Raw genomic sequence first — 27,192 nt, forward strand, 5'->3', positions numbered from 1 at the left:
AGAGTTCGTGCTCGACTGATTTGCTTGATTCAGCAGACGCAAGCACTGGCATCCGGACCTACCTTCTTATAGAAAGTCCATGGAGCAACTACGGCAGACAGCCTTGCCACAGAAAATCGCCGAAGGAACTCTTCGAAACTTCTAATGCTTTCCGGATCACGACTTGGGTGCCTAGAATGAGAGGAGGCTGTAGATGCGCGACGTGGGGGACAGCCGTCTCGTCAAATTTTCACATCATCCTTGAGATGACTGCAGCACCGCACTCAAAGCACATGCAGAAGTACGGTGCCACCCTGAACACGCGGCAAGAAATTCCAAGACATGTCGTGAGATGCTCTTGTGGCCCCTTCCAGATGTTGTGTCCTGCGGCGGATTTCCACCGACTTGCCGCTCGGCCTGACGAATCAAGTCTCGGGACTTGAGTGATTGCAATTCGACCATTATCATTTCTGGCCGAGTCAAATTTAGCTAGAAGAGTCCAACCGTTCGTTCCGAACTAACCTATTCACCCTTCATCAGCAGCTCGTGAGGCCGGACCGCTTTTGATGACGAATCTGATGAAAACATGCTTGACATTGAAGTCCTACTGAGGCTTGGTTCGCGTGTAACATTACTATGCCTTACCTACAGTAACTGTGAATCGTTCGGGGCAATTCGATGCTGTGTCGGAGTCTAGCCTCTGGGACTAGACATAAACCCTCCGAACAACTGACAAGGGCTCTCGTGTGAACTGCTTGTTGCTGCCTAGACGACGTCGAAGTAGGTATAGTGGATCAAGGGGATACAAAATATTCCCCTCATTTGCAATTCGCCTTGCTGCGGCAGAATTTTCAAGACATCCGTAGGGCAGAAATAGGGCCAGACATCCACGGCGAAGACGCATAGTTCTCAAGGTTGGCAAACCAAATATCCAATTGCCTCTGAGCGAGGTTCGAGAAAACAAATGCTTCCCTGGCGGGGCTCGGGGAATCCAGCCACAAGAGGGAGGTGGGAAATCAACACGCCCGCCCGGAAGATGGGGCCGGTGTTCATTGAATCGACTTAAGGGTCTTTTGCCAAGCAGTACAGTGGGGCGTTTGCGAACAAGGGTTCAGCTTACTGCCTATGCAAGCGAACTTCGACAGAAACTCAGAAAGATGCAGACATAGAGGTTGAGGATGGTTCAACAAGGTTGACGAAGTGTTCTACTTTAGGTATGTCATTACGTACAAGATTATGGTTGCTTACTGGCTTCGCCGCTTCACGTGGGTGGTTCCATTGGCCGCGTTGCGAATTGATGCCGCATACGGCATTCCGGATGGATCTCGTGAGATTGCGCCTTACATCTGACAGGATACGCGACCTAGGCTGGCTGGCGAGCTAATGCACACCGTTAGTGACGTGACGGGCCGACCCCTACTTCGCAGACCTTGCGGTTCCGCGGGGGCTGGGCTCCTCGTTTTGCTTACTTTTTGTGTAAAATCCTGATGTCCTACCTTCTAAGGGCGACTTTCGTTGACTCTCTCTCATTGGTGAGGTTGGCCTGGGGGGAGGTCATCGTCAGAGTCAGGGGCCTTTGCTTTCCACCGCGTCGAGGTGGAAAATTTGCCATTTCTGCTTTAAGCTACTCTTGTACCAAGCAAAGTCATTTTTTCCCGCTATTGGAAGTGCCTTTGAGAAGTATCTCTTCATCCCCTCTTTTGTCGGTCTACAACTTTCATCAAAGAACTCGAATCAAGGCCACAGATCGCCAGCTCCTTGCTGAATATCTGGCTCAGACGAGGATTCCCACAATTGCTTGTTGCCCAGCAGCATGGCGAACCCACAAGAAGTTGACCCGCCTGACTGGAGGGGACCAGATGATCCAGACTGCCCATACAACTGGCCATTGTGGAAGCGCATCTACAGCACCAGCATTCCGGCCTTTCTTTGCGTTAACGTGTAAGATCAATACACTCTGAAGACAACTTGAAGGCTCAGACTAAATGTTACTCGCCCAGGTCATTCGCCTCTTCCGTCTACACCTCTGGCGCCAACGATGTATCGGAAAAATTTGGAGTCTCACATACTGCGTCTCTCCTCGGCCTTTCCCTCTTTCTCTGGGCTCTGGGCCTCGGTGCCATCATCGCCGCACCCGTGAGTGAATACTATGGCCGCAGGATCGTCTACCTCAGCACTGTTCCAGTCTTTGGACTTTTTATCCTGGGCTCAGGACTAGCACAGAACTTTACGACACTGATTGTCTGCCGCTTCTTCGCCGGCTTCTTTGGGAGCGCCGTCGTTTCCGTCGGTGGCGGGACCAACGCTGATCTATGGCCACCTGCGCTGGCGGGTTTCGTCTATCCTTTCTACTTCGTGTCTCCGTTCCTCGGACCGGCTTTTGGTAAGAACCTCTCCAGCTGCTCTCTTTCAACATCGTTTTAACGGTCAATTCTAGGACCTGTCATTGGGGGCTTTCTGGCTGAGGAGAAGGATTTCCGGTGGCTTGAATGGGTCGTCCTCTTCATGGTAGCCTTCAACTACATCTATGCCCTTCCACAATTCGAAACATACAAGAAGACTATCCTCCAGAGACGTATGCGTGCTGAGAAGCAGTTTGATGCGCCTCAAGCACATTCGCCCAAGGTTGCCCTCCCCTCGAGTGCGATCATCCAACGTATCGTCCTCAAACCTTTCAAAATGCTCTTTGTCGAGTCAATCGTGCTCTTCATGACCATTTATATGGCATTCAACTTCGCTGTATTTTACAGCTTTTTTGCAGCCTTTCCGTACGTTTTCGGGGGCCATTACGGCTTCACCCCAGGCCAGCAGGGTCTCACTTTCATCTCTATCGCGCTGGGCTGCGTCATCGGCTTTGTAGCTGTGGTCTACATTGACCGCAAGACCTACCCAGCGCTGGAGGCAAAATATGGAGTTGGTGCGGTGCCCCCGGAGTATCGCCTCTATGGCGCCATGGTTGGCTGCGCACTCAATCCGGCCAGCCTGTTCTGGTTCGGATGGACAGCCGACAAGGGTGTCTACTGGCTTAGTCCAGTCATTGCGTCTGTGCCGTTTGCCGTGGGCAACATTATGGTTTATAGCAGCGGCGCGCTGTACATTATGAACTCCTATGGTTCGTTGCATGGCGCGAGCGCTCTCAGTGCCAACAGCCTTCTGAGATATGCGGGTGGAGGTGCGTTCCCGCTGTTCACGGTGCAAATGTTCTCCTCCATGGGGATCGGGTGGGCAAGCAGTCTGCTAGGCTTTGTCTCGGTAGTTCTGGTGCCAGTACCATGGGTACTATACAAGTACGGGAGCAGAATCAGGGCTCATAGTCAGTATATCACGATTAAAGAGCCGGCATCTGGGAACCAGACTTCGTTAGAGGAGATGCCGAGGGAGGATACTGAGAGTTGATGAACCGGCGGCAATTGAGCGAAGAAAATTTGGGAAATGTTAGGCTCACACAGAAGTGACACTGAGACGACAATGGAATCTTTGGCTATCACGATGCATGATTCAAAAATTAGAATTACAGGGGCAGCCTTCAGTCAGCAACGGCCACATAGGTAGCTCCTGGGAAGACATTCGCGGGACCCGTATTCGTTAACCAATCCCTGTGGAAAAGTGCAATAAATTCGCGCCCCCACGATCGAGGCGATGTAATGTTGCCTATTGTGTCAGCCGGAGGCAGAATCATGGAGGCAGCACAGCCCTACAGCTGTCGACTCAAGTCACCTTGGGGTTCCAGGTATCTCACCTCAAAGAGTAGATTTATAAGTCAGTGGCGCTTCTCACATGAGTCGTCCCTTTTGAAAGACCATATCACACTTCTTGCCGCTTCAGCTTCCTCGTAAAGACGAGTAATTCTTCTCAAACCAGCGTAAGCACTGCATACAATGGGCTCCATCCCGACCCCTGACCCGATCCGACTGGCTATCCTCGTTACCGATGAGCCGCTGCCTAGCGTATCAGCCAAGCTAGGCCGCTTCGACACCATCTTCACGACACTTCTCAGAAATGCATGCGAAAGCCTTGATCCACCGCAGACGCTGGAGTCTCAGCTGGCGCTGACTTCGTACAACGTGGTGGCTAAAGACGGTGTGGATGCCACCTACCCCGAGCCTGAGGATGTCGATGCCGTGCTCATCACGGGATCTCGGCATTCGGCTTACGCGCATGATGGATGGATTTTGAGGCTGACGGCTTTCACTCGGAGGCTTCTGGATGAGGGCCGTGTTCGCGTCATTGGTGTTTGCTTCGGGCACCAGATCGTTGCTCGCGCCCTTGGTGCACAGGTTGCTCGGTCCCCCGGAGGATGGGAGCTTTCAGTCACAAAGCTGAAGTTGACAGAGGAGGGTCAAGATGTGTTTGGATCTGAGAGCCTGGTACGTCTGTTCCCTCGCCCAAACAAGGACGTGAATGAGATCCTTTGTGTCCCCAGATCCTAAGACCCTAAGATATGCTGATTATGAGTTATTGCAATCATAAGAGCATCTATCAAACGCATCGCGATGCAGTTATCGACCTGCCTTCTGGCGTCAAATTGTTAGCCCACACCAAGCAATGCCCAATTCAAGCCATGTATGTCCCTCGGAGGTTCATCACGGTGCAGGGCCACCCTGAGTTCTCGCCTTTCATGATGAGCGAAATGCTGCAGATCCGCCACCAGGCCGGCATTATTCCCGAAGAACCTTTCAAGGACGCAATGACAAGGTATTCGGACGCTCATGATGGTGTTCTCATTGGGCGAAGCTTTCTACACTTCTTAAGGGAGTGATGGAGAGTCTTCTGCATAAGTCAGTCGTATGTTGATCATGCAGCATCCACGTCTGCAGAGACCATTTGGTATGGGGGTCTGGCGAGACGGGCATGCTAGGTCGACGCAAGATACAGGCTCATTGCGGACATTCATAGAAATAATGAATTATCACCATAGTCGTTCATCCTACAGGCGAATGAAAAGCTCCATCAACTGTATCGTGACTTTCTACACTCCTCATATCACATGCCCGTTTCCTACTAATGACGAAACTCCTCCGTTGGCCATTCACAGGCACTGAGAATACCATTGATTCGCGACAGTGCAAGTGTATGGCGACACGCACTGCGTAGGACCGGTCCACCCTTGTCCCCCACACTGTCCGTACTGCGGAGCCAGGTTCGTCGCCGTAGCCACGGGCGCGGAGCTAGTCGAAGTTCGGACCGTGGTAGAAGTCGTCAAAGTAGAAGACCTAGCAGAGGAAGTCGAAGAGGTCACAGCAGCACTGGAGCTCGAAGCCCTGCTAGTCGATGTCGGCGCGACAGTGGACGCGCCACCGCCAGAGGAAGCAATGGCGCCAGAGGCATAAAAGGCACCGCGTCCGTTGGTGCCGACGTATACCAGGTTCTCCTCATTGCCGGAACCGGCGAGCTTGGCGCTGTCAATGGCGCCGAAGCTCTGAGTGCCCTGGAGGTCCGTCCAAGAGGCGCCGAGGTCAGCGCTGCCGTAGAGCCTGCGGCCTGCAGAGCCGGTGCCGAAAGCGTATAGGTTCCAGTTGGTGCCGGAGCCCTTGCCGAGGGCGATCTTATTCGTGTTGGTGAGGGCGGTGGAGACCTGAGTGAAGGTGACGCCATAGTCGGTGCTGTGGAAGATTCCGACGTCGGTTGAGACCCAGACGTCGCCGGCCTTGGCCGGGTGGGCTTCGACGTGGCGGATTCCGGTGGCGGACCCGAAGGAGCCGGAGGTGGCGAACGTTGCGCCGAGGTTGGTGGAGCGATAGAAGCTGGAGCCGGAGGCGCCGTAGAAGACGGTGTTGTTCTTCTTATCGCTGGCGATGATGGCGCCGGCTGGTATACTGGAGACGACGGCGAGAGAGCCTTGGTTCTGGCTTCTCTGAACCCCGAGAGTTGCAGTCGACCAGAGGATTGTGTCGGCGTCGGCGGAGTACGCGACTGTGCCGCCGTACTGCGTCGTGCCGGCGGCATAGTTGATGTTCCAAGTGGCTCCGCCGTCGGAACTGACAGCCAGTTGCTGAGTGCCTGCGGTGTTGCCGACGCGAACGACGTTGGCGACCTTGTTACCAGCATAGTCAACGCCAACAGAGCTGGCCCACATGGGGGTGGTCCAAGTGGTCTGTGGCGATGTATCGAGGTTGCTCTTGGCCTTAAACGTGAATCCGTTGTTGTCGTAGTTGGCAACCAAGAGCTCTGAGCCTCCGGGAGCACTGGCGAGTTCCTGGATAGACATCTCCTCGATGCCATCTGCGAGGGACTGGATATTTACCTTGGCGCCTGTATCCCAGTTGGTAAGGTCATGGCCACCGAAAATGGTCAGACCAGTTCCCCAAAGCCAGTGGTTTGAGTCGAGGGGATCGATCTCAAGGGACTCAATCATCCAGCCCAAATCTTTGGTGTCGACGTCAAGGAAATTGGTCTTGATCCAAGGTGCCTATTCTCAGTCAGTACAAAAGCTCTCAACGATAAATGTATCTTGAAGATTCCAATCAAGGGTGTTCTTGCCTACCTTGGGGCTGGTTTGAGCATAACTGATGTTTTGGTTGCCGTCGGTACCCCATGTCCAGATCTTCTTCCATGTCGTCCCAGAATCAGTTGATCTAAACAGTTGTGCATCCGGCCACCAGCTATTGAGAGTGGCAACAACCAGGGTTCCGGGCTTTTGCATGTCAAGTCCCAGTCCACCTTGACAAAGTCAGTAAATAAGCTCATAGAGTGCCGCTAATCATGTTCGGATTCGACGACTCGGATCCAAAAGAAATAGAAGCTTACCGAAGCCAAAGTACAGGTCGGAGCCTGGCGCGACAGGAGTAATGTCCTTCCAAGTGTTGGCAGTGAGGTCGTACCTCCACACGGAGCCTGAAGTGCCGTCATAGGGACCAGTACCGTCCGAGTACGTGAGATAGAGAGCCTGTTTCACCTCGTCACTTGGCTGTCAGTCGTTCAGGATATGTTCCATCACTTACCTTCTCTGTGGGCTGAATTCTTCCCTTGTGGGGGAAGTATCTGCCAGGCTGGCCAGCGACTGCCGACCAGGTCGAGCCGGCGTCATTAGAGACATAAACGGACGAAGTGGTGTTCTCGGCAACGCCAACAAAGATCCTAGAAGTAGCTCCGCTGAGAGCGGCCGAAGTTGAGTCGAAAGTCACAAAGTTGATACCCTGTATGTCGCCGCTGTACTCGTTGTCGGCAGGTCCTGCACGGAAAGTGCCAACTGCGGTGAAGGAGGAGACCTTGGAGAAGCTCGTACCTGAGAAGTAGTCGAACGTCAATCATATGCACAGCGACCTAGGGGTTTTTGTATAGACTTGCCTCCGTTGGTACTCTTGTAAAGTCCATTACCACTTCGGGCACCAAAGTAGATGATGTTAGAGTTTTTGGGGTCTACTGCAAGACGCTCGCCGTTTCCTCTTCCCGGCATGTTACCTCCGACCTTGATTAATGTCAGTGCTTGCGATTGATGAAAGTGGAAGTAACTCTCACCTTGAAAGGCAGGTCAGTAAAGGACCAGGTCGCGCCCTTGTCGGAGCTGCGCGCAATTTGTCCATTATTTGGGTCCCTAGAATCTACGTCAATACAACCAAGCACTTGAGAACGATGCAATATACATACCAGCTATTGGTGTACATGCCGACGGCAATGAAGACTTTGTTCGGGTCCTGGGGATCCAACGCAAGAGCATCAACACCCCACCGGTTCCAGTGGGAATCGTCAGCAAAGCCGTTGGCGTCGGTCACCGGAGTCCACGAGTCATCGGCATTGAGGCGATACAGCCCGCCAATGTCGGTCCTAGCGTACGCTACGCCCTTTGTCGTGGGATGAAAGACGATTGAGGGAACAAATCCGCCGCCACCGCCAATCTTGACATTCTTCCAGGTGAAGGCGGCCTGGATCGGAGCCGCGAGGGCAGCCAGGAGGAGGTTGGCGTACTTCATCCTGGGCCAAAGACTTCTTGTCTTTGAAAGACGAGTTGTCGAGGGGTGAGAGGTGAGCAGTGAAGTTACCTCTGGATCTATACCGGGAGGTGATATAGGATCTTGTGGGGATGGAACAGAAAAGGAGGAAGATCGACGAGGGCGTGGTTCACGCCAGGGCTATAAATGAATGTGTGCCTTTCTCTTTGACAATGACACGGCGTCGGATCGCCGGCATCCCAAAGGAATATATCGGGCTACTAGACACACTGCCAACAAGAGTGACTTCGGGAAGTCGAGCAAGCCCATCGTGCCTCCGCGCCGGAAATGAGACGAGTCAAGACCACAGCCCCCCAAATTCCATCAATCACCTCTCCAAAGCCATGGCCAAGTCAAATGAGGTTGCGGCCTCAGCTTCCCGACAAACCGGCCGCACTACTCCCGTTTACTGTTGAAGGAAGGAAAGCTTCCGTTTGGAGGTCCATGGAAGAGGGGCCACTGAGAGCACATGGTACGCGAACTCATTTGTACACGCAGGTCCCAGGAACGACGTACATGGCCAAGCTTCTCCCCATCCTCTCGGCCCAAGATCGTGACTACCCAAAACGGAAATCGAGGCCTGTCATCCAGGTCATCACATGATGGTTACCACCCTCCCTCTGTGGGATGACCGCGGTCTGCAATTGCCGTCATGGCGTGATGCAAGGCAGACAGGTGATCTCTTGAGCTTCGTTCTTTAGACCCCCAGAAAGCCGTCAGGGACGCGTCCCGTCATTCCTGGGGAGTCGGCTCGCTCACGTTAGGCGCGGTAGATCGGCAAACTTCTTTGGCGATGGATTTCTGCAGACTGCAAGACGGACGGGCCCTGTCCCAAGATTCGGATCCCAGAGGATCTGCTTCCCCACGGGCGCATTGTGGAGAGCATGGGACCTGGCCAGAAGCGGGAAGCGGTAGATGGCTGAGTTGGGAAGAGATGAATTGGGAAGAACGACGAGGGTAGTTTGCCCAGACGGCGGGAATGGGGGCATTCGATTGGCGGAGCCCCGTCGGGAATCCGTGGTGGTGGGGTGGCATGGCTCGGTGTAACATTCATACCAAGTCTGGTACGGAGCGAGTGCAGTGACGAGAGTCAGTTTCTCCAAGAGAGAGTTGATCGATGCAACGGGGTCTCCAAGTCAATATTATTCTTCAAGAATCCCACCAGAAGCGGGGTACGAAAAATATTTGCTATATAAATTAGGGGGTATCGTGGAAGAAGCGTCGAGCATTAGTACCTAGATCGACAAGCAACTCAGTGTCTAAATGCTTTGCGCTATCTCTTCTTTCCTTCCATTATCTCATCTCTCATTTCTTCCCTTCCTCATTTCATTCAATAATCAAATGACCGGATGTACTATGTATGGAATCAAGGCCGAGACACCAGCGCGAGCATCCATTGTTACTTAGATACCAGAAGTGGTCGCACCGACGTTGACAACATTACCAGCCTCGTCGACGGCAACCTTTGTCTTCTTGGTTGACTCTTTCCTCGGGTTGGGAGCCTCGAAGATGGACTTGAGCTCTTCCAGTGTTTTTCCAGCGGTCTCGACGAAGAAGAAGTAGATGATTGCCATTTCAATGCACTAAAAGTCATCAGCAACCGCAACAGGCAATGTCAAAGAGTGTTGGTATGAACTTACAATCCAGGCAATGTACACAAGGTACAACTTCCACGCAATCTTCTCCATACCGACGGAGATACCATAGGTGTTGATCATGATAGCGACATTGAGGAACAGGAACGAAAGTCCAGACCCCTTAGCGCGGGTGCGGTTCTCGAGACACTCAACAGCGTACAGCGTCTGAAGCGGCGTGAAACCCCAGGCGAAGCAGATGCCAAAGACGTAGATGGAGACGATGACACCGTACGAGAGGTTCTTGTGGTTGGCTGACTCGGCGGTGAAGGCCGTGAGCATGATGTATGAGGCGAGCGAGCCGGCCAAGCCAGCCAGCATCATGAAGCGGCGACCGAGCTTGTCGAGGAGGGTCGCGCCCCAGATGGCGGCGATCATGGAGAAGATTGGGTTGATGGCGTTGAGGAGGAGTTGGGTGTTGTCGTCGGTGATGCCGGCCTGCTTGAACATCTCGGGCATGAAGTAGGATACGACGTTGTTTCCGCTGTGATGCAGGGTGTGGTCAGTTAAACGGCTAAAATAAGCGGTTTGCCTAGTAGAGGGGCGTCACTTACGACCACTGGCCGATGAACGCCATGGCAATGACCATGAAGAGTCTGTATCGGCGGGCCTTGGTGTTGAAGAGCTCCTTCATCTGCCACCAAGGGTTCTCGTCGGTGGTCGAGTGGTGATCCTCAATAATCTCGCGGTACTGGAGCTGCACGACGGGAGAGTTGACGTCGCCGTCGCCGTGGTACTTGGCCAGGATGGCGAGTGCCTCCTCTGCGCGGTCTTTTGAGATGAGCCATCGAGGACTTTCGGGAAAGAACATGATGAATATCATGACTATTCCAGGCATAGCGGCCTGGACGACGGTGGGGATTCGCCACGCCCAGCTTGTCTTGATGTGGTGGTTCGCTCCGTACTACCATGTTTAGTTAGGGGTGTTTGGCCGTCACGATACAAGTTGGGAATACTCACGGTAGTCCAACCGGCCAGAATGTTTCCAAGCCACCAAAAGTTGTTGTAAAGACCAGCCATGGTTCCACGAGCGGAAGGATGCGCCAGCTCGACGACGTAAGCAGGTCCAGCAGCAGAGGCGACTATGCAATGTTAAAGATCTGGGTTCGCATGATTGCTCGTGATGAGGACGACATACGAGAAGCTCCAAAGCCGAGGACAAATCGGCCTGCCACAAACTGCCCCAGGTGTTGGGCAGGCGCTTGGATAGCTGTGCCAATGAGAACAATGAAGCAGCCGATGAAGATGCACCATCTTCGACCCCAGCCATCAGCGATCATGCCGCAGAATGGGAAACTGCAAATTTGGCCGACTTGGTAGATCATGAAAACGATACCAGTTGTGGAACCGGCGCTCGAAAGTCCGAAGGTCTCTTGATAGGGCGGCATAGCGTTGATCGCTCCCATGAGGGACGAGTCTGAAGGACTAGCGTTAGCTGATGAACCCATATCCTGTTGACTTCGCGGTGTGTGAACTCACCGAAGCCGTTCATGGTTGACACCTGATGAAAGGCATATTCGTTAGCTCATCTCAGCCAATAGTGTGAGCTAGGAAAGTATTACAAGATAGCCGATGGCCATGATGCCGTACAACTTGATCATGTTGGGCGACCACCAATTGACTTGCTGCTCCGCCATGGCGGCAGTCAACGCGACGGAGGCGGCATTAATCTCCTTCACTTCGCCGACAGCGGCCTTTTCATCGTACGCGGGCGGCTCATTGTCGTGTTCGACCACCGCCTGGCCTTTGAATTCGTCTTCGAGTTTTGCCATTGTGGCTCCGAGATTGGGCAACTGAACCGCAGCGCGCTCGTTTTCTGCTGTTTTGTTCGGGAGTGGCAACTGGGGAGGAAGCAGACGCGCGCAAGAGAGATGCGCGGGATGGGCCGATTCTTTTAAAGAGCGAAGCGAAAACCTGGCCAAGGCATGGGATCAACAGACAGGGACGCTTGTCAACGCTGGCCCAACCAACGGGTCGGTATCCATCCTCGAACTACCGTTACATGAGTTTCCCCATCTTGCGGTGCTCCCACACACCGTAGACTCGGCCACCAGTCCCAGCTTTGGATATGGGGTTAACGTTGGTGGTGTTCCCCACATGGCGAGAGACAACCAGGCAATGGGCTGGTTTACACGGGGAAGACGGAGCCGCGGCACGTGGACGATATTCTAGCGGAGTCTTGCGGCGACTCGACGGGGCTCAAGAGAAAAAGGCTATGATATGATCCGTTCTTGCGCTCGTAAATCGTAACTAGCGATCCAACGGCTAATGCTGTAGCACTTGTCAAAGACGGCGCCAACTTTGAAAGACGGATCTCCTCCGCACAGCTTCGCCTCCTCATGGTTACCCCATCTCCCTTGGATTTCAACCCCAGGTATCAGAGAACATTTAACCCTAGCGTGGCAGAAAATTAGAATGCGACGTGTGATTCGTGTGGTTATCCATGTCAATTCCTGATGCAAGGCAGCACGAGAGACCCGAGATGGGTTACTGATGAGGGGAAACCAGCTTAAGATATACATGCGACGCGCCGGTTTCCGGTTTGGACGATGAGCAGCGTCAGCCAAGGCAGGTCGAACCAACAGAGAGATGGTGGCGGCGGCAGGCCGATGCAGTGCCCGGCACGATGCCCGGCAAAAAAGTCCGGTACGCTATTCTGGAGCAAGTTTAGACCGTGACGGATGCGGCGCAGTGAGATCAAGATCGCGTTGCCGCAAGGCAAAGCAGTTCAAACATCGGGCCACGCGCGCTACGGCTGTGCAGTATCCGTACACGAGCGTAGTAGGGATACAATGTCAAGCCTGTCACGGAAGAACGCCGAGACTAACGGCCCATGAACAGGTGGTTGGGCGAGTCGCGACAGAAAACAGGCAAAATTAGAGAAGGAGAAAAGAAAAAAAAGCTCGGGAAAAGGAGGAACGAAGACCGGGTGGAGAGGCTCCCCCGAACCCCAGACGGGGTTGAAGGCCGAGGCCACAGTTCTGCGCTAGCCCCGACTGGGGAATTGCGGGTCCGGGGATTGGGTGTTGGACCCTGGCGGAACGTACCGCTTCATGAGGAGAAGCAAAGGATTGGTCGCTCGAGTCGCTGAGACAGGATGCAGGAATGGAGAAATTCTCGGATGGAGCCCCAGCATGACTCGGGAGTTGGTCTAGAACAGAGAGCAAACGGCTCGTGTAACGCAGAGGATTCGGGCTGGTCTGGTGATGCGTGGAGCGGTTGATATATCATCCTTTTGAAAATGAAAAGAGCAACGGTTCCCACCACTGTGAAGTGTGAAGATGTTGCCGGAGGTGCGTTCAGTCGGAGCTGAGGCCGAGGATATCCGAAATGCTCCCGGCCGGTGCTTTGTTCTACCTCAGGCACCCAGACCCTCCAGGTGTTCGGTCGTCATCCCAAGAGCGAAACAGACACTGACATATCACGTGCATCTTTGTTTCCTCAGGGTGAGAGCAAACCGGGTTACCTTATGGCCTCAGGACTCAGAACAGGAAGTAATCCTCAGGCCCTCAAGTTTAAACTCCAACTCTGAATCATTACCTAAGCCCTCGTCGGCCAATCAACAGCTACCCCGCTTCCCCCAATCCTTCCCCTTGCAGCTGTTCCCTCGTGATTCCCCCGCACTCCCTGACGCTGCACCGTCTCAGGTCGGGTGCTCAGGTGACGTTTCTGACCGTGGAATTCTGACACCTAGGGGCTCGGCTCGTATGGAGATGGTGCCAGAGCTCACCAGCTCCGACCCCAAAGCTCCAATCGCCAGTGTTCTCCTCCACTTCCACATTCTCCCGGACACCATTTCCCAATCTCTATCCACTCTCAACACCTCATTATCGTGTGTGATTATTTTGCTATCTACACTACTCCGTACACTATTACCACACTGCTCAGGATACCGACTTGCATGCCCCGTCAATTCCTCATCTCCGTTCATCGTGTCTCCACTGTCCCCGTCTTTGCCCGTCCCTTGAATCCACATCCGCATCCGCCTCCGCCTCGGTCGCCGGTGCCGAGCCCTGTACTACCACCAACATGTCCGACATCTCCGATGACTACGTCGATATCTCTTCCGAAACTGACCTCCACCTGAGTGTCTACATGCGGAAGCTAGGCCGCCATCGTCGTCTGGGTAGCTCGTCAAGTGAGGGCTCATCGTCCACAGCCGGACCCTCCAGAGAGGAAACAACCACCGCCGTGTTTAAAGCTCCAACTCACTCGTTCCCGCAGAGTCTTCCTGATTGGAGCAACCTCAAGGTGCTCCATCGTAACACTCTCCCCCCACGGAGCTACTTCTTCCTGTACAATACCGAAGAGGATGCCCTTACCAGGGATACATCCAAGTCCAAGTCACTCCTTCTTTCCGGAAAATGGAAATTCCACCTGACCACATCGCCTTTCCACGAACCTCGGGACTTTTACAAGACCGACTATGACACCTCAGAGTGGGACGACATCGTCGTACCCGGCATGTGGCAATGCCAGGGCTACGGCAAGGGTCCTCAATATACCAATCTCAACTTTCCCTGGCCCGTCGATGCACCCAACATTCCCTACGATGACAATGAATGCGGCAGACATGTAACCACCTTCAAAGTTGGTGACGACTTTGCGGATCACCAGCTGAGACTCCGCTTCGAGGGCATCGACTCTGCCTTCACCGTCTGGGTCAATGGCAAGGAAGTCGGATACTCACAGGGAGCTCGTAACCCCAGCGAATTCGACGTCACAGACTTTGTCAAGGTCGGCGAGGACAACCTTCTCGCCGTTGAGGTCTATCAGAGATGCGACGGTACTTACCTCGAGGACCAGGACCAGTGGTGGCTCAGTGGCATATTCAGAGACGTCTACCTCCACGCTTTCCCCAAGTTCCATCCCATCGACTACCACGTTCACACATTGCTGGACGACGATTACAGGGATGCCACGTTGAAGGTCGACGTCGAGATGAGCCAGGGCGCCTACGTCGATATGAAGCTTCTCAATGCCGACGGCAAGCTCATCGCCAAGGACATGAAGATATTTGACCGGCACAATAGCTTCGACGTCCGCGTCAAGAACCCGCACAAGTGGACGGCCGAGACTCCCTACCTATACACCCTGGTTCTCAACTTCAAGAAGTGCAGCCTGGTCCAGCGCGTGGGTTTCCGTCGCGCTGAGCTGATCAAGGGGGTCTTCAGCGTAAACGGCGACCCCATCAAGATCCGTGGCGTAAACCGCCACGAACACCACCCGGACTCTGGCCGCGCGGTGCCCTACGATTTCCTCAAGCGCGACCTGCTCTTGATGAAGCACTTCAACGTCAACGGTATCCGTACCTCCCACTACATCAACGACCCCCGGCTCTACGACCTCGCAGACGAGCTCGGTATTTGGATCCTCGATGAGGCTGACCTTGAGTGCCACGGTTTTGGCGTCCTCGGCAACGCGGGCGAGAGCTGGGCCACAGATAACCCGGACTGGAGAGAGGCCTACGAGGATCGGGCAAGGCAGATGGTCCAGCGCGACAAGAACCACGCCTCGGTCATCTTGTGGTCTCTTGGCAACGAATCCTTTTACGGGCGGAACCACCAGCACATGTACGATGTGATCAAGAGTATCGACAAGTCCCGTCTTGTACACTACGAGGGCGACTGGAATGCGTCGACGGCGGATATCTATAGTAGGATGTACGCCTCTGCCGAAGAGATTGTCAACACGGCGTCGCAGAAGGACTGGGCCAAGCCGCTCGTGCTTTGCGAGTACATCCACGCCATGGGCAACGGTCCCGGTGGCATCAAGGAGTACATTGACGCCTTTTACAAGTACCCGCGTCTGATGGGAGGTTTCGTCTGGGAATGGGCCAATCACGTAAGTTACCCTTCTGACATCTTTGATCACATACTAACAGTGCCCAGGGTCTGCGCACCACAAACGATGATGGTGAGGAGTACATGGGCTACGGAGGTGACTTTGGCGACGTTCCTAATGACTACAACTTTGTCTTTGACGGCCTATGCTTCGCCAACCACACACCCACCCCCGGCCTGGTCGAGTACGGCAAGGCCATTGAGCCCGTCCAGACGCTCGAGATCAAGGGCAACGAAGTCACCATCATCAACCGCTACGATATCGTGTCCTTGGACCACCTCAGTGCTACCTGGCACATCGTCGCCGACGGCATGGTTATTGGTGGCGACCAGGAGGTCGAAATCCCCAAGGGTTTGTTGCCCCTTCCTTTCCTGTCATCAATCCCTTCTATACAGTTCATCTAACACGTTACAGGCATCAAACCTCACACCAAGGCCCACCTTAAGATCAAGGGCCTTCCAAAGAACCTCACCGCCGAAGCCTACCTCCACATCGACTTCTTCCTCACCAAAGCCACAAATTGGGCTAAACAAGGCCACCGCGTTGCCTTTGGCCAAGTCGCCCTCTCCAAGGCCCCTTCCATGTCCACGATCCTCTCCTCCCTCTCCAACCCGTTCCTCGACCCCGTTCCCACCATTCAACAAACTTCCCCCTCCCTTCTCTCCATCACCTCCGCAACAGGCCTCTCGACCTGGGGCCTCGACCTCCAACTCGGCACCCTCACCTCTTGGCGCAAGGCTTCCCACCCGCACATCGAACTCCTAACCACACCCTTCGTTGTAGACTTTTACCGCGCTCTCACCGACAACGACCGTGGTGGCCGTTTCGGACAGCAGTGGGAGGACCGCCGACTGCACCAGACGAGCCACAACATCAAGCGCGTTGAGTGGCGCAAGGAGAAGCACGGTCTTGTCGTGAACGTTCACTCACGCATCGCGCCGCCCGTCCTCGCTTGGGGCGTCGACATCTACACCACCTACACTTTCCACGGTGAGGCCATCTACATCAAGATCAAGGGCAAGCCCAGTGGCCCACTCGTGCCGGATACGTTTGCCCGCATTGGCTTCACGTTCGGCCTCAAGAGTGTGGACAAGGTCGCGTGGTGGGGCCGTGGCCCCGGCGAGAGCTACTCGGATAAGAAGATGGCGCAGGCCTTTGGAAACTGGGAGGAGACAGTTGATAATCTCTTTGTGGACTACGAGTTCCCGCAGGACGGCGGCAACAGGACTGACGTCCGGTGGGTTGAGTTCCGCGGACAGCTGCCCGATGAAGAGGGCGTGGTCGACAAGAGTAAGCCCGCTGAGCGTCTTATTCGCGCCCGCTACGGCGATCTGGAAGGCGCCTCGTTCTCGGCTATGCACTACACCACCAAGGACCTGGACGAGTGCAAGCACCCGTACGAGCTGTACAAGCGCAAGAGGGAGGACACGGTCGTCAGGCTGGACTGGGCGCATCACGGTCTCGGGACGGGGTCCTGTGGGCCGGCGACGCTGCCACAGTATGAGCTCAAAAGCAAGGATTTTGAGTTTGAGCTTGTTCTGGATTAGGAGGTTGTGGGATCAATGTATGTATAGCTTAAAGTTGAGACTGACATGAGGTTGTAAAATATGTTCCTTCACTTTGTTGAGATTGTGTAGACAACCTTGTCGCGACTGATCAACGTCCCGGTACTGGTCCTCAAAGCATTGCCGTGCCTCCCCGTACCGCTTTCCGCCACCCTATTCCCTCCCGTAGCAAAACCCCAAATCAAACATACTGATAAGCCCCAATCTCAACCTTACTCTCCACAAGAATTAGCCCTTCCATAGCCGTACACTGACTGTCCCAATCAACACCCCACTCGCGATGCCCATGCTGCGACGTCCACCGCACCCTCACAAAGGAGTGCTTCTTGCCCTCGATGGGACACGAATAGAAAAACGGGCGCGCAGACGCGGCCGGGTCGCCGAGGTTGATAAATTTCACGAGGCGGAGTTTCTTAGTCGCGTCCGCCGGGTCCCAGATCTCGACGGCCTCGAAGCAGTTGAAGTTGGAGCCGTGCGGCATGGTGTTCCATGTCAGAGCGTCGCCTGCGGTGTAGCTTATTACGCCGAAGGGGTCGAGGTAGACGAGTTGGCCTGGGGACATCATGGACTGTGAGGGGAGGGAGTGTCAGATCGAGTGTGAGGTAACTGAGGAGAACAGTAGAGAGGGGGAAAACCGAACCTTCATCCTGCCAAAGACGCCGTCTACGACTGTGGTGTTGCCTGGTGGGCAGGAGCCTCCGCTGAAATCCGGGCACCAGGTTGTTGGTCTTTCGAGGCCGATCCAGAAGCGTTCTTCTTCGACGTTGACTAGCTTGTCGTGGACGCTTGGTTCGGAGGGGGCGAAGGTGCGGAGTTGGTAGGAGGCGGCGGATGCTAGGGTTGTGCTGATGACCAGCAGGGAGAGGAGTTTGGCGAACATCTTGTCGTCTTGATCACACCGTTCTCGGCCTTGGCAGTGGTGTTCTATTCATATATAAAAGTGTGATGGAACCAGGAAAGGGAAGCAGAGGAGAAGACGTTGCAGGTTGGAGATGTTGGCCAGATCTTATTGCCCGGCTCATAGGCCGTTGAGGTAGGTAGAGAATGAGATTTGGCCCCGGTTCATAGCAACCGTCAAGGTAAGCCACTGGCTTGAGGTTACCTTAGAGGAGCGTTCAATAGCGGACACTAATCCAACGTTTTGGTGGTGAGCTGTAAAGTGGAATATAGCCTAGGAATCAAAACTTACTTACAGATCTGGCACGTCCGATCTGTTCTCGGATGAGAGCATGGTAACACAATGACGGTTCCCCGGATTATCGAGACACACTCAGTTGTACGTGATGAGATCAAAGAACGATATTAGCTTTATTAAGACGTATTCGTAAGTTGATCATTATGCAATTGGTGCGTGTTGCCCTGCGTGAGCACTCGCCTGCGGCGAGGTCGCGTCGATTTGACACCCATGGGGTTTGCTTTGTTCTACTGCCAATCTTGCGTATGACAATAGCCTCAGACCTTATGCCTGTTGTAAACAACAATATGAGGTTAAGCAGGTCAACGGCATACCTTGCCGATCCAAGCAATGTTCAGTTGCTCTCCCTCGAGTCATCAACCCTGGTCCCGCAGGAAAATTGATGCAAACGCAAGCCGTGCTATCCGCGCATTCCGTGGATACGATCACGACTGTTGCTTGCGAAACACGCGAGACTTACGGCCCATGACCAGCGGTGTGTAGCGAAAGCTCCAGAGGTTGGCCAAGGGAAGTCTGGTTGCATCGTGCCTCTCTAGAAAACGTTTACCGATCATCAGAGCAGAAACAGGCACGAAATGCAAAGAAATAGCTTCAACTGACGAAACGTGATTAATGAAGTGTAAAGAGTTAAGCAAACGCTCATCTACCCGCTCTAACCAGCCTAACCAATGCACCCAAACGCCAGCCACTACCCAAAGTCTGTCTATCCTCTTAACACTCTAGATCTTTTGAGATCTTTCATTTTTACAAAGACTCCTCCTTGTGAATCTCGATACCCGCAGGCGCGCCAACTAGCGTCTTGCACTGCGCGTAAATGACGAATTGGCCAGCAACCAGACCGCACGTCATGACGATACGGGGGCCCAGACCGGTGAGAAGCAACCTCTTGGGACCAAACTCCTTGGCAAGTTGGAACATGCGGCTCGTGGCGCCCTGATTCTTGTCACCTGCACCCTTGTTGATAGCGGAGAGCAACGTGTCGGCGGGGTGAGAGAGAACAGCGGCCGCGACACCAGCAACGACACCAGAGGCGAGCTCCACGCCAGTAGACTGCAGCTGCGTCATCTTGGCCTTCCTCTCGGGTCCCATAGTCCGGTAAATCACCTCGACAGCAGCCTCATGCACAGAGAACTGGCCGACGGCATAAGGCACCTGCTTAAACAGCAGCGGCACAAAGCCAGAATAGAACCCTTTGAACCCTTCCTCGCGCGCGAGGCGCATGAATCCGGACCCCAGCCCCGTTGCGAACCCGCGCTGGGAAACGAGACGGATGCGCGTCGCCTCGAGGGGGCAAAGCAGGATATCGGCAAAGAATTCGGCGGTGGCGGAGGCGCCGAGGTAGATTGCGGTGCGCTTGTCGACGGCCTTATCGGGACCGCCGGCCAGTGTGATGAATTGCTTCTTGAAGAACTCGTAGCCGGCGAATTTACCGCCGCCCTGGACGAGGTAGCCGACGGCGGTGGGGCCGAAGCCGGTGAGGAGGGCGGATGCGCCTTCTTTTGCGACGATTGTGCGACCCGCGCTGATCATGTTAAGGCCCTTCATTGCGTCGTCGACTTGGATGCGCGTCTTGACGACGTCGATTGGTGTCGCGGCCTGTGGTGAGCGTGAGCATTTGTGATTCGGGTGCGTGTGAGCGTTCTCAAGAAAATTGGTGGCTTACACCGTGGGTGAGGGTCGCCGCGAGGGCGCCTGCGCCGAAGAACTTTCCATAGTCGACCGGTGTAAAGGTCGGGAGTTCCGATTGTGTTGTTTTTGATGCCATTTTTAGAGTGGAGATTTTCTGACGATATTCCTAAAGAACCGAAGAAGAAATTGTGCTGCGACTGAGAGAATACAGAAAGTAGCTAGGAATGTGGCTGGCCGTGGAATAATAAACGGCAGGAAGGTGCTCTTGCTCTCTTGTCCGTCGTCATTGCTCCCATAGCTCCTGCCAGCTCCCCATTGCCTTGGCAGGGGTGCTGTGGAGCCGAGGTGTGGAGCTGAGTCATCAATCAGTGAGCGCGCAATGACGTCGATGTCCCCTTATCTCCCCAAACACGGCAGCCACGCACCAAAACTGAAGGCAGTGACGGAATGTCCGCCGGACCTCTCGGGAACCAGAACCAACAAGACTCAGGGCGCGCCAATTCCATCGCTCGTTTTCGGCACTTGGGACGGGGCACTTCAGCTGAGAAGATTTTTTTTTCTGCCCTGCCCTTGACGACATTTGCGCTCACTAACACTCTCTTGGTCCTGAACTCCTTGCCCACCTTTTTTGCCCACGATAAGCTCCGCGATGCCGTTCGTCCCGATGTGCGGCTGCTCCCGCGCCGCGATTTCAGGCGAGACTCCGACGCCGACACTGGGGACCACGTCGATCTCGGGGCTCACGAGTAGAAGCTTTGCCTTGCCCCTGTCCGTCTGTTTTCATCGAATGAAACTGCGCTCATCTGTCATCATGCTTATTCGGGCCTGCGATTGTATCGGCGGGTGGGCATCCCGCGATGTCTGAATTGTCGACGATAACGGGTCTCTCTCTACCTTATCTCGGCTAGCGGGCCATTCTCTGTTTTCTCTCTCATCCCTCCCATTTAGTCTCCTCGTCCGATGATACAACCATGGTTTCGAGCACCGATTGCCAATGCTACCCTTTTTCGGTATTCCCTTGCTTCTGAGATAGGAAGAGAAATCGTCTAGGCCATGAGGAGCACTCCATCAGTGCAGTCGATGATATTGAGAAACGGCGAACAGCAAGAACCAGAAACAGATGCCTTCAGTTTCGTCAAGAGAAGAGCCTGGGGTGACCAAGTCCTACGACCGGGCTGGTTAAACTGGGCAAGTGTGCGGGGGTCCAGAACTGATGTTGCTTCAGACCTCGATTCGAGCAATCGTTGAAAACAAATTGGTCAATCATCCGGATCAATTGACAATCCCTAGGCTTTTCGCCTCATCCTCTCTAGTACTACTTGACGGACATTATGACAGCTCTTCTCGAGATCCATGTAAACCAGCAACTACGCAGCTTGTCAGCACCGATGACGGTCCTGTATGGAGGTGTGCAGTGTGACGAGGGCGTCCGATTTAGCGGGAAGTCGCCTGACTCCACAGTGCTGTGGGGACCCAAGCACCCTAAAAGGGCAATCTTGAACGACACTTGCCCTCATGCAACTTCTCCCTATCCGCATCTTTTGTTGTCACGCCTCATCGCCAGCGAGATAGCACGCATCATATCAGATAAGAGGCCATTGTTTGATATCTCGCGCTTGATTCATACGCCTTGTGTCTATGGTTGATCACGGTATCCGAAAGCGCAATGTTACGACCCGCGATCGCACAGGCTGCGTAACCTGTCGCTCACGCAGACTGAAATGCGATGAAAAGAAGCCCCATTGTTACAACGCAAGTCCATGCTTCGCCAGTCTTTTCGAGTTTGGCTCTGACTCTGGCAACATCTAGTGTACCAGACTCAATCTTGAGTGCGGCGGTTATGCAACACCAATCAAGTTTCGAGATCAGACAGATCTGCTGAAGAGGAAACACGGGAGAAAACGCAAAGAAAAGGCACAAACGCCAGCTCCCAGTGAGCCATCGCCTTCATCAAATGCCCCAGAGGGCGCAGAGCCCACATCGCAGTTGCATCAAGTTGGCCAACATGTTGTGACACCAGAAGATGAAACTTTTCAATCGGCCGATGAAAGCCATCAAACTTTCGACGATTCACAAGAGTTGTCCCGCTATGAGGCGGCCACGTCACTCGCCCTCATATCTGGAGGCATTCACCAAGATGCGCTGGTGTCTCCCAGTGGGCATCAAACGGAAACGCCTTCGTTCTATACGCCTTTTGATGACACGACTATGCAAGATGATTCCGCTCTCTGTGGACAAGATGAAGACAATCCGGATAATGGGCTGAACACACCTTATCAGAGCGTAGCCACTCCGGCTGCCACGCCGGTCTACCCACATATTGACTCGCCTTTGCTGCGACAAACACAATCAGAACAAGCGAATCGGCAATTGACTTCAGTGCCAACGATTCCAGTCGGATTGCTGGAGAGCGCTAAGTTCGCTGAAGACATGGTGTTCTACCACCATTTTACAGACACTTCACCATACGGCACCCTTTCAATTTTATCGCTCAATGATATCTTACAGGCTGAGCACCTCGACAAGGCCTTCTTCCACGCTGCACTAGCGCTAGCAGCCCTGGATATCTCTCAGGCAAGGCCGACGGAGGCGCTCGGTAGCAAGGCGGCACTGCAAGCCCTCGATCACTTCGTCACTGCACTTGGTACGGTGCGCATGGCACAGCTCGACGATGAGGGGGTCGCTACGGGCTGTCCGCCGAACCAAGACAACGCCATCTCATGGCTGGCGACTCTTTTGCTGCTGGCAAACTTTGAACTACAGAGAGGCCAGATGAAGTTGTGGTACATCCATAGCCGGGCTGCGGTCACCTTCTTGTCACAACACCTCAACCGCGTGCAGGATTCACCCGTAGGAGAGTCGCTTATCCGATCATTTTCTAGGATCGCCGCGCTTCTGGATATCTTTGACAGGGCATACTCTGTACGCTACAGCATAGCGTCTCCGGACGTCTCAGACTCTCTAAGCAGATCTCTAGTAAACTCACCTCATTCAGCAGACCGACTGCTGTACATCCTACCGCGGGTCATTAAGCTGGAGGAAGAGTGGAGGAGCAACCCTCAACACGACCTCCACTGGCGAGAGCAAGCAGAAGGCCTTATCGAGGAGTTGAAAGCCTGGCGGAAGACAGTGCCTGACTGCGACGTACCACCCTTACATGAGCACACCGCAAACCCTTACAACGAAGACGCAGAAGGGCCCGGTATCTCCATCAGACCCCTCAGCATCCCATATGCCCCGGAGCCCGTCAAAGCTGCAACAACCTTCATGCACTACCTCGTGTCTCTCCTTCGCTTGGAAACGAGATACCTGCCCGGCGCGGTGCGCCAACTACCCCCCAAAGCCAAGAAAATTGTCCTCCTCGTCTGCCGCCTGGCAGCAGGCGTACCCTACGCCTCCTGCGCGGCGGTCAACGCATACTCCCACGGCATGGTCGCGGCGATGATGAACTGCTACCACATGTCGGAGGAGCAGGAGGTCAAGGACTGGGTCAAGAATTGGATCGCCGGATTCCCGCGGGAGAGGGAGGGCATCTGGAACGTGCGACACGCGCACCGCGTGCTGAATTACGTCGACCAGGAGTACACGCGTCGCGGCTCGCGCTACAACTGGGAGATAATCAAGGTTCGACTAATAGATCTCGAGACTGACGCCACGCCGAGCGAGGACGAGGAGACGGACCCCGACAAGTTTTCAGTCGAGATTTATTCGCGGTGTAAACGGGGCTGGAGCATTGACTTTGTGGAAATACCATAATAGGAAATCGGGAACGCCTGCGCTTGTGGATTGCCAGCGCACCAATGACAATGATGAGAATGGAATTTCGCGAATATGGAAAGATCTCGGAATGTGGGCTCGGTATCCGATGACATGCAGGTCCCATCGCCGAGGATTTCTGTTTAAAATTTTCTGCGGGATGACGGGCGCCGGCCGACGGGCCTCCGATCGGGAGCTGGTCGGTGTGGAGACGGTTTGGCGCGCTCGTTCTCATTTGCCGTTTTGGGTAATTTCTACTGATGGTTCAAATTCATCATTTCCAGGTCATCTTGTCTTCTCATCATGGCAATTGAGCTTAAGCTCGGGCTAGGGATGCTGTCAAGTCAACAAGACGCTTATCTCGGAGTTTGGACTTATAAAACGTTGAAGCGCACTCTCAATGTGTAAGATGAACGACAAGAAAGATTTTTCGGCCTGTAACTGGAACTCTTGAGCTTCGTCCACCTCAATAATATCCATACTTATCTCCGTTCCTACCATTGAGTCAAGACAGCAAAATGAGTCCCAGCGCTATCAGCACGTCTTCAGCGACACCGCCAAAAGCGAGTGGCCTGCCCGACAATCGACGCCCTTACGCAGAATTGGACGTCACCAAGATGCTAAAGACTCTTGTCCCCGAGGCAGACCAATTGCCCGTCCCAGATGCCCACGATCCCGTACGACTGGGCCAGAACTGCACTACGGCACACATGGTACAAGTCCCATGGTCTATGAAAACTGGCTGGGGGACACCCGTGATGAGTCCCTACGGCAAAATCGCCCTCGAGCCAACAGCAAGCGTTCTGCACTATGCCACAGAGTCATTTGTGAGTCCAATTCTTCCCGCTACGTAACCCCCAGAACTAACACCCTCACCAGGAAGGAATGAAAGCCTATCGAGGCCACGACAACAAACTCCGCCTCTTCCGCCCAGACCTCAACTGCGCCCGCCTCCTCAAGTCCAACGCCCGCGTGGGCCTCCCCTCCTTCAATCCCTCCGCCCTCCTCGCCATCATCACCACCTTCCTCGGCACAGAATGCCCCCGCTGGCTCCCGGACCCCGGCACAAACATTTACGTCCGACCCGCCATGGTCGGAAGCGGCTCCGCGCTCGGCATAAACCAGCCTCCCGAAGCCTTGTTTTTCCTCTTCGCCGCGCTCTTCCCGCAGTCCTTGGGAGGGTCGGCGAATGCACCGCACCCGGGCATCAAGTTGCTCGCCAGCAGCCCCGAGCATATCCGTGCCTGGCCTGGCGGGTTCGGGTCCGCGAAGGTGGGCGCGAATTATGGGCCTGCTATGGTTTCGCATGCGGCGGCTAAGGCGCAGGGGTGTACGCAGACTTTGTGGTTATTTGGGGAGGAGAGGATTGTTACGGAGGCTGGGGCGAGTAATTTCTTTGTTGTGTGGAAGAAGAAGGGGGGTGAGGGGGTTGAGCTTGTTACTAGTTCGTTGGATACGGAGGTTATCCTTGATGGTATCACTCGACGGAGTGTTTTGGAGGTTGCGAGAGAGAGGCTGGCGGAAGGATCGACGGCTGGGACTGAGCTCGCCCCGTTGGAGGTTGTTGAGCGCCCATTTACCATGAGCGAGGTCGTGGAAGCGTCTGAAGAAGGTCGACTGGTGGAGGCCTTTGTTTCTGGCACTGCGGTAAGTTTAACCTGTGTCTTCCTGGCTTATCAATATCTCTTCCACGGCTAACGGGTAATCTATAGATGTTCATCACCCCAGTCTCGGGGATCAAGTATGGCGATACTGAAATTCAGTTCCCCATGATGGTTACTGAGGAGGGGTATAAGACGCCGCGCTCCGCGTACTCCAACACGATCAAGTCTTGGTTGGAGGATATCATCTACGGCCGGGTAGAGCACGAATGGGGATACGTCGTTGCTGAGGAGTAAAAAGCAATCCAGAAACGTATTCCCTGCCTCACCGATAGAAGCGTCTCATAGATGAAACGAAAAGAGAAGGTGTGGATTCAGTTAGAGAAGGGTTTGCATTGTTTCGCTCACCTACCTTAGATCTTAGAGAATTCAGAACTCAAAGCTGACAGAACACCCTTTTATCAATATCGTCAGAGCGAAGCGTATTATATGTGTGATCCTTACCTCACCTATTTAATTCATGTATCCTACTGTCTGCAGCGGCGTAGCCAGTGACTCTGAAACGATATATTTGGTCAATCAACCTAGTGATCGAGCTTAGCCTCTTGTCGAGGCAGCAGTAGAAGCGTATGATTGATGGAAGAAAAGAATAAGAGAACTATGAGCAGCACATTTGTAATGGCATATGGTGCTTCCGATCTGAACTACATTTACAAGTCACATATGAAACAAATTCAATGCTATCCAGCTCCCAAAGCCGTGTAAACCGTGCGACTGGATTGGTTTTTCCTTGGAATCTTCTAATAGGTACGTCATTTACATGAGTCATCCAACCCCACTCCCTTTAAACGTCCTACGTCAAATCCGAACAGGCAAAGAAGTCATCTACTGACTTCAAAGCCATCAAAGCATGATTCTGTCTTGTCATTAGCAAAATGAAAAAGGTCGTATTGTGGCAGGCACAGCTCAAGCATTTACCTGCATCGAATCGTGCGTTAGTCCTCCGAGATGAGGCAGAAGTGTCACGCAGTCGTGCTTCAGTAACCTTGGGTTGACGTTCGGTCTACGCATGTCAGCTTCGCACAAATGGTATAATAAGGGGAGAATTATAATCTCACTCGTTGTAGTGGACATCAAGTCCAGCCGCGGCAACGATGCCGTTTTCAATGGCATCACACAACGCTTCCTCATCTATACAACGACCCCTGGCCACGTTGACAATTCGAATTCCTTTCCTCATTCTAGAGAAGACATCCCTCGACAAGAGATGATGTGTCGTCGAGGAGTAAGAGCATGCCAGAACCAAGCAGTCCACGGAAGCGACGAGGCCCTCAAGATCCTTGTGGAATATTGTCGGTGGTAAGAGCCCCTTGACGTACTCATTCTCATGCTCTATAGATTCCAGAATCCTCCGAAGATTAGGCCTATCGATGCAGTGGACCTCCATTCCAAGAGCAGCCGCCTGTCTCGCGACGGTTTGGCCAATGGAACCCATGCCGATAATGCCGATCTTCTTTCCAAAGGGGTCAACTGCGTTCTGGGATGAATGCCTCAAGGCCGGCCAGAACTGGTCTTCGCGAAGCATTCGCTCGTAGCGATTTAGCTGACGGAATACCGAGATGACTAGATATACCGCAACCACGGCTGTCGCCTCGCTCCCGCCCGTCGTGTTGAAGAAGTCTATGCCACGGGCATTGAGTCCTGAAACATCTTCTTCATCGAAACCGTGTCCGAAGTTGACAATCATCTTGAGAGATGATGGAAGATGTGGTAGAGCTCGTTTGGTCCAGCCCATGCCCAATTTCTCATTGTCGGGCGGAGTGTTGATGCCGATTCGCATGATTCCGTCAATGTTCTTGCAGGTGCCGGAAGTCATGGACTGGTAGAAGTCCTGTACTTTTGGATAGTCGTACATCAGAGTTTCATAGCGTGAGCTGAAATCTGCCCATACTTCGTTAGATATGACGTCGCGAGGTGAGCCAACAACAAGTATCTTGCGTTTCTGCTGCATGTTTGGTGAAGCTGAGTGTGCCTAAATGAATAGTAACATCAAGGAAGAAA

General features: G+C 53.8%; 10 protein-coding genes across 10 annotated transcripts; 5 read left to right on the top strand and 5 right to left on the bottom strand.

Moving 5' to 3' along the window:
• Positions 1-1,792: 1,792 nt before the first annotated feature.
• Positions 1,793-3,375, top strand: BDZ83DRAFT_722123 (major facilitator superfamily domain-containing protein; the record flags this gene model as incomplete). The annotated part of the gene is given in 4 exon segments (XM_060512440.1): positions 1,793-1,920; positions 1,980-2,362; positions 2,417-3,255; positions 3,268-3,375. The coding sequence occupies 4 exon segments, from the start codon at positions 1,793-1,795 to the stop codon at positions 3,373-3,375; spliced, it is 1,458 nt and encodes a 485-aa protein (XP_060361469.1).
• A 482-nt stretch (positions 3,376-3,857) lies between these two features.
• On the top strand, positions 3,858-4,738 carry BDZ83DRAFT_585297 (class I glutamine amidotransferase-like protein; the record flags this gene model as incomplete). Its single annotated transcript, XM_060505834.1, has 2 exons — positions 3,858-4,346; positions 4,451-4,738. 2 exons carry the CDS (start codon positions 3,858-3,860, stop codon positions 4,736-4,738), a joined length of 777 nt encoding a protein of 258 aa, XP_060361470.1.
• A 270-nt stretch (positions 4,739-5,008) lies between these two features.
• Positions 5,009-7,981, bottom strand: BDZ83DRAFT_785950 (fungal cellulose binding domain-containing protein; the record flags this gene model as incomplete). Its single annotated transcript, XM_060515641.1, has 7 exons — positions 7,567-7,981; positions 7,438-7,513; positions 7,267-7,387; positions 6,921-7,204; positions 6,727-6,865; positions 6,464-6,639; positions 5,009-6,388 (listed from the first exon to the last, which is right to left on the bottom strand). Exons 1-7 carry the CDS (start codon positions 7,887-7,889, stop codon positions 5,009-5,011), a joined length of 2,499 nt encoding a protein of 832 aa, XP_060361471.1. The 5' UTR covers positions 7,890-7,981.
• A 1,225-nt stretch (positions 7,982-9,206) lies between these two features.
• Positions 9,207-11,533, bottom strand: BDZ83DRAFT_462559 (general substrate transporter). The gene is made up of 7 exons (XM_060503243.1): positions 11,104-11,533; positions 11,021-11,042; positions 10,680-10,958; positions 10,502-10,623; positions 10,096-10,445; positions 9,548-10,025; positions 9,207-9,490 (listed from the first exon to the last, which is right to left on the bottom strand). The coding sequence occupies exons 1-7, from the start codon at positions 11,311-11,313 to the stop codon at positions 9,311-9,313; spliced, it is 1,641 nt and encodes a 546-aa protein (XP_060361472.1). The 5' UTR covers positions 11,314-11,533; the 3' UTR covers positions 9,207-9,310.
• Positions 11,534-13,570: 2,037 nt separating this feature from the next.
• BDZ83DRAFT_755221 (family 2 glycosyl hydrolase) lies at positions 13,571-16,932 on the top strand (the record flags this gene model as incomplete). Its single annotated transcript, XM_060514581.1, has 3 exons — positions 13,571-15,385; positions 15,433-15,736; positions 15,800-16,932. 3 exons carry the CDS (start codon positions 13,571-13,573, stop codon positions 16,930-16,932), a joined length of 3,252 nt encoding a protein of 1,083 aa, XP_060361473.1.
• Positions 16,933-17,131: 199 nt separating this feature from the next.
• BDZ83DRAFT_585315 (uncharacterized protein) lies at positions 17,132-17,830 on the bottom strand (the record flags this gene model as incomplete). Its single annotated transcript, XM_060505837.1, has 2 exons — positions 17,132-17,518; positions 17,591-17,830. 2 exons carry the CDS (start codon positions 17,828-17,830, stop codon positions 17,132-17,134), a joined length of 627 nt encoding a protein of 208 aa, XP_060361474.1.
• Positions 17,831-18,889: 1,059 nt separating this feature from the next.
• BDZ83DRAFT_654787 (mitochondrial carrier domain-containing protein) lies at positions 18,890-19,910 on the bottom strand (the record flags this gene model as incomplete). The annotated part of the gene is made up of 2 exons (XM_060510749.1): positions 18,890-19,741; positions 19,809-19,910. 2 exons carry the CDS (start codon positions 19,908-19,910, stop codon positions 18,890-18,892), a joined length of 954 nt encoding a protein of 317 aa, XP_060361475.1.
• A 1,393-nt stretch (positions 19,911-21,303) lies between these two features.
• Positions 21,304-23,789, top strand: BDZ83DRAFT_462648 (fungal-specific transcription factor domain-containing protein). Its single transcript, XM_060503244.1, has 3 exons — positions 21,304-21,526; positions 21,584-21,707; positions 21,795-23,789. The coding sequence occupies exons 1-3, from the start codon at positions 21,413-21,415 to the stop codon at positions 23,528-23,530; spliced, it is 1,974 nt and encodes a 657-aa protein (XP_060361476.1). The 5' UTR covers positions 21,304-21,412; the 3' UTR covers positions 23,531-23,789.
• Positions 23,790-24,147: 358 nt separating this feature from the next.
• Positions 24,148-25,428, top strand: BDZ83DRAFT_722131 (aminotransferase; the record flags this gene model as incomplete). The annotated part of the gene is made up of 3 exons (XM_060512441.1): positions 24,148-24,357; positions 24,410-25,177; positions 25,243-25,428. 3 exons carry the CDS (start codon positions 24,148-24,150, stop codon positions 25,426-25,428), a joined length of 1,164 nt encoding a protein of 387 aa, XP_060361477.1.
• A 581-nt stretch (positions 25,429-26,009) lies between these two features.
• Positions 26,010-27,142, bottom strand: BDZ83DRAFT_706064 (uncharacterized protein; the record flags this gene model as incomplete). The annotated part of the gene is made up of 2 exons (XM_060511521.1): positions 26,010-26,194; positions 26,250-27,142. The coding sequence occupies 2 exons, from the start codon at positions 27,140-27,142 to the stop codon at positions 26,098-26,100; spliced, it is 990 nt and encodes a 329-aa protein (XP_060361478.1). The 3' UTR covers positions 26,010-26,097.
• Between the last annotated feature and the right edge of the window lie 50 nt (positions 27,143-27,192).

Source organism: Colletotrichum acutatum (genome assembly GCF_030867785.1).
Source record: "Colletotrichum acutatum strain CBS 112980 chromosome Unknown BDZ83scaffold_96, whole genome shotgun sequence".
Lineage (NCBI taxonomy): Eukaryota > Fungi > Ascomycota > Sordariomycetes > Glomerellales > Glomerellaceae > Colletotrichum > Colletotrichum acutatum.